The sequence below is a fragment of the Dasypus novemcinctus genome, chromosome 22 (genome assembly GCF_030445035.2).
Source record: "Dasypus novemcinctus isolate mDasNov1 chromosome 22, mDasNov1.1.hap2, whole genome shotgun sequence".
Taxonomy (NCBI): domain Eukaryota; kingdom Metazoa; phylum Chordata; class Mammalia; order Cingulata; family Dasypodidae; genus Dasypus; species Dasypus novemcinctus.
In genome coordinates, this window is record NC_080694.1 from 33,424,914 (window position 1) to 33,438,306 (window position 13,393).

At 37.3% G+C, this 13,393-nt stretch overlaps 1 protein-coding gene across 2 annotated transcripts in view; it reads right to left on the minus strand.

Moving 5' to 3' along the window:
- Positions 1 to 13,393, minus strand: part of GMDS (GDP-mannose 4,6-dehydratase) — a 694,924-nt gene that overhangs the window by 543,201 nt on the left and 138,330 nt on the right. For both annotated transcript variants that reach the window (XM_058285166.2, XM_058285167.2), the window contains exon 2: positions 2,772 to 2,816. In XM_058285166.2, the coding sequence (XP_058141149.1) occupies positions 2,772 to 2,816 (45 nt within the window). The remainder of the gene's footprint in view (positions 1 to 2,771; positions 2,817 to 13,393) is intronic.

The following is a 13,393-nucleotide window of genomic DNA, read 5'->3' on the forward strand; positions in this document are numbered from 1 at the left end:
CAACAGTGCTAGCGCAGCACCTAAAACTAAAATGTGCTTTCATAAAAAGCATCATTTCTATTGGTTTTCCACTTAATGAAAAGGCATGCACACACACCTAGGATTTTAGGCAACAAAACACATATGCCTTTTGGTAATACGAATTCATAAATCAAACTAAGGCACCTTCTACGAAGTCTGAGACCAATGGCTCATCGGCTTCACTGTGCCACTCCTGTATCAACACACCCCACCAACGCTACCTCACTCCTGAGTGTTCCATGGGTTGCCTCATCTTAACCTTCACTACAATCTTGTATGATAAATCCATTTATTATCCCCATTTTACAAAGAAGGTGAAGCCTTAGGGAGGTTAGTCACTTGCTCAAGGCGGCATGGCTAGAAATTAGCAGAAGGATGGGTTAGAACACAGGCAGTCCAGCCCAGAACCCACACACTTTTCTCTAAGATGCAGTGCTTTCTCCTAGCCTGCTGGACCACCTTTTCATCTCCCTTGCACCGAGCTGATTGACAAGCCAGATACAGTCAGGCTGCACAGCGCTAGGGATCTAAACATGTGTGAAGTCATACAACGTAGTTAACAATAACTGGTCATTCTATTAATAGGTGCAATTCCTTTTCCTGTCATATTCAAATGTTTATTTTTGCTTTATTTTAAATTTGCTTTTTATATTTTACTTTTTGACTAGAGAACAAGTAAAGCAGTGAGCTGTGCTAATCCTACATATAGGGTGTGTTTATATCGATGCCACCTATCATTAGTACCTACCCACCAACTTGTCCCTTTCTCATTTTCTCATTTCATTCTTTCTCATTTTCCTACAGTTGAATGTTGCTTATTCAGATACCCCATGCTTCCCATTTTCACAATAAAAGGCTGGCCTGACCATACCATTGCTAGCCAATCAAAGTGAGCCTCTCCCTCTTCAGTCCCTACATTGAGCCTATTTAAAACATTTTTTAGTTCTTCCCAGTGTGTTCCTGGCTTGTACTTTGTTACCCAAAAGTATGTTGTTTGTAGTTGTTTTTGAGCCTGGTGACATCCCCTACACAAAGACTAGATTCAAAATACTAGGAGAGCTCACAGCAGCAGTGCCTGAAGGCACCCTGTTCATCTTCACCTTATGATTAAACCAATAACCTCTACTCATTTGAACTGTTAGTAGCTGTGGTTCTCAAAGTCTAGGGCCCAGACTAGCAGCAACAGTAACAACTGAGAACTACCTAGAAAGGCCAATTCTCAGGTTCTACTCCAGATCCACTGAAACAGCAATCTGAGTCTTAACTGGGTGTCTGGGTGATTCTGATGCACAGAATAAATCAGCTTGAGAAACAAACCACTGAGTTAGAAATCTAACCTCATCCAGAATTGCTGATGCTGACCTTCTGGATTCACCTGTCCCTTCTTGTTGCACTATATGTAACTTGCTAACCCTGTCCTTCTTCTGCTTGTGGTCTTGGGCAACCAGGGACAGCTTGCTGATAATTCTGGAAATGTTCCAATGCAGCATCTCTGTAAAATCACTCTCACATTCATTTTGTTCTAAGCACAAAAAGAGCCTGTATCACCATCAGATCCCTCTTAATAGCTTATCCTCCACATATATCAATCTCTTGAAATTGAGGCCAGCAGCTATTAAAACCAAATATAGTGTAGACAAACACCCTTTTACATTGTATTATTTATGATATACCTACCACTTCTCTGATTTATAGAATATCATCTCAATTATCATAGGAATCTATGTATATAAACATATGTGCATATATGCACTTTCATGCTTACATGTCTTATGTTGATATTTTTGCAAGATGTAGAACTAGCTATTAGAAAAGTGTACAAAAGGTGCTAAGCCTATTTGCTATTACTTCTTAAAGCCTAAAAGTCGAGGCTCTCAGGAAAAAATGAGTTACAGTGAAAAATTAATTTCCTTTTCTTCAAATCCTTTTGGCGTTCAGATGCCAAATTCCTTGCTGTTGTTTTTCTATTTGCCCCAACTGCACATTTCTTGACAATGTACCTGCAATTGGAATACCTATAAACAAATGGTCCGAAATCATTATGTGAACATTATTCACAAAGCAGATAAGAGCATATGGGTCACTGTGTAGGTCTTTATTCTCTGTAGAGCATGACTTTCTCTACATGTATATGTCTTAAAACTGTTCCCAAAAAAAGATATGGTGTACACACTAAGCTACATCAAATTTGATAGCTAAAACCATTGTTTCTTTTAAGGAAAGCAGAAAGTATTTGAAAATAAGAAGAAAAAGTCAATAACCACTACAACAAACCTGTAGGTTTAAGCTTCCACAAAATATATCGTTGCCTATTAGAAAGCAAAATCCTCTAAGTTTAAATTTTTCGTTCAAGATTGCCGAAGATCAGCTTAGTTTTTATTGCTTTGCACAATTTCCGAATTAAGTGATTTCACTGTGAGTGGGATTTTTTCATTTAAAACATTACATCATAAATTAACCCTAATAATTTTATAGCAACAGCTGATACTGGTTGCTGTTTTATCTGAGAAAGTGGGAAGCGTGCAAAGCAATAGAACCCCAAGGAACAGGGGAAGCCAACAGTGCTCACCAGGAGATAATAGCACAATGAGCTGGCATGGTTACAAGCAAAGCGGCACATTCTTCCCTGATTTTGATTTGTTATCAGAGTCTCAATGGAAAACACACACTGGCGGACAGCAGTAGAGGAAGCACAAAGCTGCTGCATCCGAGAGATTCCACGGCCTGCGCTGGCTCAGAGAGCCACTCACCTCGTAGCCTTTCTCCAGCAGGAACTCGGCCAAGTATGAACCGTCCTGGGAAGAGAGGGAAGATGGAAAATGTCAGACTCCTCATGGCTAGTGTAGGAGTGGCATAGACTAAGCATTTTGAGAAACACATTTAAAGGCTAATGAACTTAAACTAACGGGTCATCTTAGCCAAAATAAAAATAATGACCACAAATCTTACTGTTCACGAAGCATTTTCATAGACATTACTTCATCTGCGCTCCACATAAGCCCAGTAGAGAGCTACTATTATCATATGTACTGAGGAAGAAACTGAAATTCAGGGAAATAAGGTAGGGCAAGAGCAAGAATATGAAGCTTCAGAATCAGACAGATTTGGTTGAGGTTTTTGCACTTACTAGTTGTGTGAAATATGTAAAATATGCAACAAAGCAGGAGACCTTGGTGCTATGGGAACATAAAGCAGGAAATATTACTACTTCTGGGAGTTTATAAAAATGACTCACTGTGGAAGGGATGAGAGGGAGACTGTGAACTGTGGGGAGAAGGAAGGACAAGTGTGAAGCATGTGGGTATCACAGAAAACAGTCCATAAGTCGAGCGGAGGAGCCTGGTGAGGACTTCCAGGCCTGTAACCATGGGTATTGACCGGGAAGCCGCTAAGGATTTTTAAAGTTTTAAGGGAGAGTGGAGGGATGGGGGTAGGATAAGATTTGTATTATCACTGCACGTGCATGCAAACAGAATTTAACTATAAAAACAGGAGGGTGTTTTTTTTTTATGTTACGTACTTCATATTAATCTTAAGTCATGGAGTTAAAAATTCTACATCAAGATGTCTAAGAGTGAGATTTTCAACTGGTTTTTAAGAAGTCTTTTAAAAATGTTTTTTAATAATTCTTTTTTTAAAATAGGGGTTCTTAACCACGGGTCCATGAGCTTGAACTGAAATTCAAAAAAAACATTATTCTTGTAGGGACGTGTTCGTGCAGGTATTATTTATTAAATAATGCACAGTATAGTGTGGACTTAGTAAGGGGACTGTGGTTTTTACCTGACTGCAAAGGGGTCCATAGAACTAAAAAGGTTAAGAACCTCTGTTTTAAACACTTCTGAGAATGGATGTCTATTTAAACTAAAATATTTTACGTGCCACTTTAAGGGGAAGAAAGTGTGAGAGTCATCTAATTAAAGTATAAAGTCAAAAGTCAAAAGTTGAGATACTGCTGTTACAGAGATATTATTAAAAAGCCAGAAGCTTCTCTCAAAAATTTAAGTGGGTAGACACATGGCAATCAATCCTATGATTGCTCTTCCACTTTTAGCCCAAGTAGGTCCCCTTCCATTCATTTTATGTTTTCAAAAGTAGTTGGGGATGTTTGGATTTCTTTCAGTTTCTGTAGTTTGAAAAAGCTCAAAATATTTCTTGACGTTCCAGAAGTTCCTACCAGATATTCCAGGAAAAAAGAAAAATGAAGCAAGCATTATTATTATTGTGACTTGGCCTGAAGCTGGAATTGGAGATGCCCTTTGGGCCCTGAAATCGACAGGGCTGCCAAGCGAGCGTTTACTCCATCAATGCGGAAATCATGCACAAATTCAGGCAGAGTGACAAGGTGAGTCTACTCGGGACACTTTTGGTGGTCTGTTACAACTTCCAGCAGACTTTCCTCTGACTTCTTGACATAAATATTCTAGTTCATAGACTCACGTGGAGAAGAGAAAAGACTTGGCATATTCCTTTTCCTCCTACCTTACTGTTCACACTCCATTGCATGGTTTTTACATAACCAATACACATACTAAATCAGATAACAAGGCCAACCAATTTAGACCATGTCCAGCCAAGATGGACTAAGTTACCATCACTACCATCAGAAATGTTAGAATAATCACAACTTCTATAAATAATCGCAAAATAGCTCAATAGAAAAGGAATTTGCAACAGTAAAAGTAATTATTGTTATTATTTTACAGTTAAGTAGAAAAGTTCTGGAAAGTATGCAATTTTCTGGTTGCTTTTTTTTTTTCTCCAAGCAGGCAACACTATACTTTTCAGTTTTATACTTCTCCTGGAATAAAAACTTCAAATGCATTGTTACACAGTATGTTTTGCAAGAAAAAAAAAAAAGGCGGAGGTGAAAGTGCTAGATTTCCACGGGGGACTGGAAGAGCGTGGGGCTGTGATTGCTTAGACAGATGATGCGAAGCAGGCCTGACCAGGACTGAACCTTGTCAATAAGGTCTTGTTCTTCTCACCCGGGCCGCCTCTCAAACTTTCCAACCACACTGGAACACGCTGCCCCAGCAGGGCACTGGCTTCCTCTCGACTTCCTTGCCAGGTCCGCCAAGCGATAGGGCCCAGGCTTCACAATGGCTGGAGGCAAAGCAGGCCCGGGTCTGCTGGGGCCCGGCCCCAGGGAGCCCAGCTGCCTGACCAGCGGTCTCTCCCCAGGCCCCCAAGGAGACTCCGCGGGAGATACAGTATCTCGCTGAGGCTAAGGATTGCCAAGACGGCATGGCTGTTGTTTCCGCCTCCTCCTGAAGAACAGCGTCTGTTAGGGAATGCTTGAATCACGCTCACTAAACTATCACGGCAACTGAAAACCTACAGTTAAATTGTGGCCCTTAACTCCGCGTAAGGCAGGGAACTAATAGTCCACATTTCCAACTCATTTGCTATGAACACAACATGGTATAAATTTCAGCGTCATTACGGAAAACATTTAAATTGTAGAGACCGTGTCTCAATTGTGACTTTTAAAATTTAATTTTACACACAAGGGCTTTTCCTACGCCCTCCTGTAGGATACATCTATTTCAAATTGAACACCGTGCAGTTTTAAGGGATCAGCATGCTTGAACATTTTCAAGGCATAGACATATTTCTATCTGACTCTCATGAGAACTCCATTGGGAAGGTAAGCAGTCATCTGGCATCGGAGGTAACTGAGGCACGGGGAAGGGAAGGAGTTAGATGAATTGCCTATCACTCTACTAGTTAGACCCAAAAGGACTAGAATTCAGGTCTGCTATTATTTTGAACTAGGAAATAACCTCCTTCCTCAACCTCCTCCACTTGGGACCTACCAAAACAGGTCAAACCCAACAAAATAATGAAAGAACATAAGGGATCTGTTTTAAACCAAATTGATTCAGTCATTTCCTATTATAGGGTGTTTTATGGATTACACAGTGCTTCCAGTTCTAATCAAGTGACCCAAACCCCAAGAAGTCATGTAATTTTAGAACACTCTAGTGCTCAGAGGAAGGAGGAATGATACAGTGGCTGAGATTTCCCAGGTCTTGGCTCTTCTGTGCCCAAAAGGACCAAAAATAACTGTGCTTGACACCTACAATGCCCCATTCTTGGATATCCTATTCTTCAGAGGTGGCGGGCCCTCACTTCTGATGGCATATTCAGTATTCAGGAGTGCTCCAAATAGGGACACATTCTAATTAAGAATAATTCTAGAAATTAATAAAGTATAACCTATCATAAGAGAACCATCATCTATATTCCACATCTATAAAAACCTGATGGAATTGCAGTAAGTTTTCCTTTCTCCCAAATGACCACAGAAGTCTGGAAGAAGCACGACTGACCCTCACATGCACCCTGAGCCCAAACATACTTGGGTCCATCCACTTGCCCAGAGAGAAGAGAAACTAGTATTGCTTTTCCCTCTTCAAACATGGGTGCACTTATAGTCCATATGGACAAAGGAAAAGAAAACTCTCTTATGTGCAATTTGAGAACCTGCTCCCTCTGCAGTGCATGCTAAATCGTATTGTATATTTCTGCCTAAGCACTGTTTGGCAGCTTCTTTGAACAGGATAAGATAAGTAATATTGGGTAAAGAAATCATGGCACTAATAAAATGCATTTCTTTGTTTGGATCATCTCAAGCATCAGGAAATAGAATACACCCTCTGTGAGAAGATAAAGAGCTCATTTACGCTGCCTTTTATGCTCTGTAACTCTATGTATTCTAATTACTCTAAAATAAGCATCTTTTCAGCTAATCGCAAATATACTATCAAAGTAATCTGTACCTCCAATAAGAGAAATACAAACACCTCAATGATAAAGATGGGATGCTGTTTTGAATCAGAATTAAAATTTGCAATGATTTACCACCATGGTGTGAAGAAAAGTATTGAAATCCAGTCCATTTTTGTAAAGTAAATCATTGGATAAAACCTCTGACTCATAGAATTAAAAAGACCATGGGGATTAATTACTCCAACTCTCTCCTTTTACAGATCAGGAAATTGAGACTCAAGACAGTTTAGTGCTTGTTGTACAGTCACATGGGTAGGGAGAAGCAAAAGACCTCTGGACCCAGGCCGAGCATTTGCACTAAAATTACTGAGAAATGTCTAAGATGAAGAGACTGAGCTAATGTCTAATGCATTACCAGAGGAAGAACTAGAATAGAGGCAACGGTAATAATTAACTGATGGATGGTGGAGAGAAAATGAGGACACCACCAATATTTAAAACATATATATAACTCCTATTTCTTGTAGTCGTTACAGTTGAAAAATTTCCCCCATAACAGCTGCTGTCACCAAAGAACTAACTTTCACTTCCTTTGACTTACTTCCCAGTGAAATAAAGAGAAGCAGAGTAATCCAGAAATATGATGGACAACAGCTGAATAATAAAGAATTGATTGTGCCCAATAGTCAAGATACTCTTTATGTAGCCACCCCTTCCCTCTGACCACTGGCTAGGGGAAGAAACCTTCAATCAGGGGCTTAGTGGTTTCAGATAGTCTTTGTACACACCAAGAAGTGACAGTGGCTTTGCTGCCAAACACAATACCTTCCAATAAGCATAAGTAATACTGGTTGATGAGCTGGAAGGTTAACATCAGCATTTTAGAAGAGGCAAATACTTCCATTTGTCCTACATATTGCTCTACCATGATCCAGAATTCTTTCCCCCCAAACATGCCCAATTTCAAAAGGTCTTGATTCCATGGTAAGTTTAAAAAAAAAAAAATTACGGATGAAAGAAATATCAACAAAAGAAGAAATGTCCTTAAAGGTTAACTTTTTTATACTTTTTTCCAATTTGATGGGTTAAAAAATGGTATAGGGAAAGGGAAGGGGAGGAGTGGGGCATATGGGAATCAACTATATTTTTATGTAACATTTATGTAATCTAAAGCTTCATTAAAAATAAAAATAAAAGCTAATTTTTAAAAAATGGTACAGTAGTAGAATGTTTTTTTCATTTCTGGATTAGTATTATGACTGAATTGTTTTTCATGTTTATGACCTTATGTATTATTTCTTCTGGAAATTATTTATTCTTGTCTTTAATATTCTTTACCCATTTTTCTAGTAGACTGTTAGTGTTTTGCCAATTGTTTCCAATTAAACATATAGAACAAGTACAAAATTGACTAATTTTCGTACCCTATAAAAGCCATTCAAAAACTGATACTTTGAAACTGGCTAGTAGATTTTACATGCTAGAACTTCCATAATAATTTGGTTTAAAATACATGTTCCTTCCAAATGGCAAATGATCATAATAAATCCTTAATTTAATAAGAGGAGTGATGCAAATACCAAAATTTGAACTTCAGGTATAACTGCATAATCCTGCATTTGTATTAACAAGAATTTCAATGTACTAAAATTCTGTACTTTAGGCAAATACTGTAAGAAAAATGAGATTAAAGGGTTTAAAGCAAGGGGGAGAAAGGAAGCAGTTATGATAAGGCATAGAAAGATATTTTTAATTAAATAATCAGGGGACAAATGCAATAAATGTACCACACTAATGAAAGACGTTGTTGATATGGGAGGAGTGGGGGGTGTTTACTGTGGGGTATATGGGAACCTCTAATATATTTTTAATGTAACATTGTGATCTATGTACCTTAAAAAAAAAAAGATAAAATATAAAATTTAAAAAAAATAAAACACAAAAAAAAATAATTAGGGGAAAGACAGCACACATGTATAAACACCCCAACATATACAATTCCAGAAACATTCGAAAAGCTTCAAAAGCAAATCCAAAGGCATTTACTTACATTCTACATGTGCACCGAGTGGCAAAAAATGTGTAGATACACCAAGGGTAGGTTAGCGTATTCATCTCCACATAAACAAAAGTATGCCAAGGAATGTGTATTACCACCAGTTTTCCTTTCTTTTAAATGTAAGCTTCTTTAGTTTGAGCCTCTAATTTTATTTTCTCTCACCCTCTTCTATTCTTGCCCTCATCCTGAAGTTTGTATCCTTCAGAAAGAAAAAAAAAAAAAAAAATCCAGAAGATGCTGATAATAAATACCCTGTCCAAAGTCTCACAGTTAGATTCAGCTAGGATTTGAACTATGTTTGCAATGAATTATTTATATGGAAATCTGCTTCACTAACAGGATTAATAACTTCATAATAATTGGCCTAGAGATATTTTAACATACAATTTGATTTCTATTGAATTTAATAATGGAAAGTGACCTGGACTATTAAATACCAAATGCCCACTAGAGCCATAGGTGTTATGGAATAGAGAAGGACAGGAAGGAAATAAGAGATTTAGTCCCTGCCCTACTGCTCTGAGGAATATCTGCGAGAGCCAGGCATTTCCTGGCCTAGACAGGATTATGCATCAACCCTGGCATGGATCTCTAGATTTCACACGTATCAGCAAACCCACACGTGGACAGGATGAGAATAATAAGTAACCTGTACAGCTAATGAAAACGTTATGCTACCAGAGAACACCAATAGACTCATGAGTCATAGATAGAGTGGGGCAAGGCTTTGTGGATAAAAGGAAAGCTGTGAAATACTAACACAGCTGACCTCTTCTATACTGGATGGCATAGAGCCCTGGAGAAATAAAACACCACACTTGAGCATGAAATCAAGGTGGGAAAAACAGAGGAAATACAAGAAGCATATCCCTGTCAAAATCCTTTTAAAGATCTGCCTAACTGGCCAGTTCAGTGTTGGTGTGAATAACTCCTTTCAAGTTTAGAACAATATACTAGTTGAAAGTTTTTAATAATCAGGGCTCCTAATACATTGATAAAGATTTGTTCAGATTTGTAGGAAAGTGAATAATCAATTACCACTAAACTTCATACTTAAAATAATTATCTCTTTGTAGTAAGTAGCTATACATGTATAAAACACAAAATTGTACAAATTTTGGAAACAGAATCCTTCTTCCTTTCATTTTTCCTTTTCCACTATCTCTCAAAGTGACAGTCTATACAATTAAAGGCTGTTTCTTTGCAAAGTACACGCTTACGTAGTTTTAATCATTCAAATGATTTATAGAGGAAATGATTTTTTGCAGGTACTCTCGCTGAAACAGAGCTGTACTTTGTTCAGTATTCAAGGCAATGCTTAATGAAAAACTTTAAATTTGGGAAGGAAAAAAAAACTGTACTGAAGAAAGAAGTATGAAATTTTAGCATTTACCTGATTTATTAATGTTTCCTTGTGCATTTCTTTTTCTAATTTGTGTCCTGACTATGGCAAGAAGAGAAAACAAATGTTCTTTTGTCTATGGCTTTTAAAAGGTCAAAATAATAACAAAGGTATACACATATATTAACGTCTATGTCTTTCTCCATTTTTCTGCACATTCATTTAACAGGTTGCTACTAAAATGTCACTGTTGGTTACAAGCTAAATTTAACACTTCACAAATATTCTTCATTTTGCAATCTAATTTATTCCAGATATATAACTAATTAGCATAATCCAGTTAAGATTGTTCTTAAAATACGTGCATGTCATGAGAGAATGTCACTTATCCATTCTGTGATACATTTCAGATCTCCTCTGCAAACATGCTGTCCCTGCCATACTGGAAATACTGTAAATCAGTGAAGAAAGATACAGACTAAGAACAGTGATTTAAGTAAATTAAACTCATTGAAAGACAGGTGAAATTAAAGTATATGTCCCCAAATGTAAATGGAGAAACTATTTTTTTTTTTTTGGCATTCAGCAAATATTTGACTAAAAGTGACAGAAAGGCACAAACAAGACCACAATATGCGTATATGTTATCCATAGACCTAAAACCAAACTCAAGCGTAATTTGCTCAAATTAGTGATCTGAGTTGAAAATGTCAGTTGCCTTAATAATTTCAGAGCTTTAAGTGGAGTCTAGAGAAGCCTGGGTGGGAAACTCTAAGTCACCGTGGGGTGGCCCTGGCTCATGGCCTAGGCTGAAAACCAGAGAGGAACTGTACCACTAACTCCTCCTGAGAGGCAAAGAAGTTGGTAGGGCCTGGGGGATGGGTTAGTTGGGAAAGCATTGCAGAAACTTTTAAGCATCTACCTAGAAAGCTGCATATGATAAAATTAATAAAGCTAAATAATATTCAGAGCCTGGGAAGAGACAGAATAGAGTACTGTACAAATGACTGTAAGTCACTTAGACAGAGACCCTAGCACCTACAAAGCATTTTTATTTCACTGGGGTGGTGTCTGGGGGTAAGGTCAGCTGGTAAAACTCTATTTGTGGGATAGTAAACATTTGTTAGGTGGTGCTATATTGTACCTTAGGGTTCCTGTCACCCAGAGAAGGCATTAAAACCCATTTGGGGGGAAAAAATCACATATTTAAAAGTGTGTGCCTCCATCATGCTTGCAGTTGTCTCTCTCCTAGTTTCACTACCTATAATCCTTGTGCATTTCTACATAGCTCAACACTAGCACAGAAACAAAGGAGGTGACATGAACTATCTGTGAGATTCCTAGATTACAGCTCTAACTCTTACAAGGTTTATAGTGTAAACTGGTTTTCATTTTGCTGTTTTGCTTTTTTCTCCCCCCATCAACTGTAGTGATGGCTTAGCTCTTATTTAACCACTCACTTTTTCTTAATCTCAATTTAATAGGGCTGATAAATATCATTGTAAAGCTTCCATTCTACTCAAGACCAGAGTTTTCTGGATTTTGGGGGGGTGGGGAGAGGAGGGGGTGCCAAGGCATGATTCTCTTAAGTGAAATGTAACCTCCCCCAATAGGAGATCCATTGTTCCATCTTGGTCTTAGTGGTACCAAGATCTAAATTCCTAACTTTGTTAGGGCCTTAGGCTGAGGCAGAGGTGAGCCTGAACTTCAGTTCAGAAGGTAAAAATGTTCAGAAAATGACAGAGACTGGGGGGAGGGGGGGCTGGGGGAAGGGAGAGAGATGGATAATTAAAATGATATTATGGCAAAGGTGGCAAAATGTTAAAATTGGTGGATCTGGGTATTTGGGGGAAATAAGGGATATGGTAGAATTCTCTGTATGGGGTTTGTATTATATTTGCAACTGTCCTATAAGTTTGAAATTATTTCAATACATAAAGTTGTAGTATAAGAAAGAAATAGTATAAAAAAAAAATCCAGTAACTGCAGATTTTTGACCTAACATAGCTGGAGTACCATAGTCCTGCTAATTTCTAATTTTTTTCACATCGATCTGAAATTCTTCTTGAACAGATATAAAACATTCATAAATATATACACCATGAATTTGATATTTTGAGCCACAAACTTATAACATTTCTTTGTAAGTTTTTAAGTCATTTGAGACAAAGGGTATCCAAAGTATTAACTGGGCAGTAAGTCTTATATCATAGAACTTATTTAAAGCTGAAGAAAAGTACTTCAAAATTTTCAAATTTCATATCAGTTGACCCTTGATATTATTAGAAAAGAAATTGGTGATTTAATTAGAACTCTTTAATCTTTGGTAAAATATCTTTATCTTTTCTCATAATATTCTAATAAAATATCCATAATGATAAAAATAATTTCTTTTACCATCTCTCCATCAACAAATGGTTTTCTGTTTTGCACAAGAATTCAAGCCATTTTATAGATGGCCAAAGTTACAAGCTCAGATCCTTCTAAAATTTTAAAATTTGTTGGACATTTAATTCTGATTTGAGGCAACTACTTGTATTAACTCATTTTGACAATTGAGAAGAAATATCTAATCAAATTCCCTGCATATTTGTTGAAAATGTTTAATGCTGTCTGCTTTATTTTCTTTGATTATTTTTTTAACATGACAGTGTTTTTTGTTTTTGCTCTGCCGCAGCAAATTACAAATGCCATTCATGGTGAAATTTCCATTCTCTTTTTTGTCTTCACTATTCTAATCACAGAACTAGTTTATTCATTTGCGCTCAGTTCTGCATCATTAGTATGCCTTTGTTTTAAATTTAAAACTTTGCTCATACTTACCTTTTAACTAGAAAATAATTTAATTATACTTAAAATAATAAACATTACAATTTAATTACCACTTATGATTTACATAGGTATCCCTATCAGTCATACTGTCTGCATAAAATAATCAAACATTACAATAGTATATTAAGACAAGGAAATAATCATTCAAAGTGAATAAATCAGTTGACACTGGGGTTCATGTGTGTATATGTGTGAAATGCAAGAATTGATGTACGTCTGAAACCCTCAAACTGCAACAAAATCTTGCAAAATAAATCAGTAAAAGTAAAATGCAGCCACACCAAGCAAGAAAGCTGGGCTTAACAGAAATATATTTTACACTATTCCTCAGTAACATTAACCACCCTTCAATAAGCTCCTTATGGCTTCTATCATTTTGGACAGTGCAGTGACAGGCCAGGTTC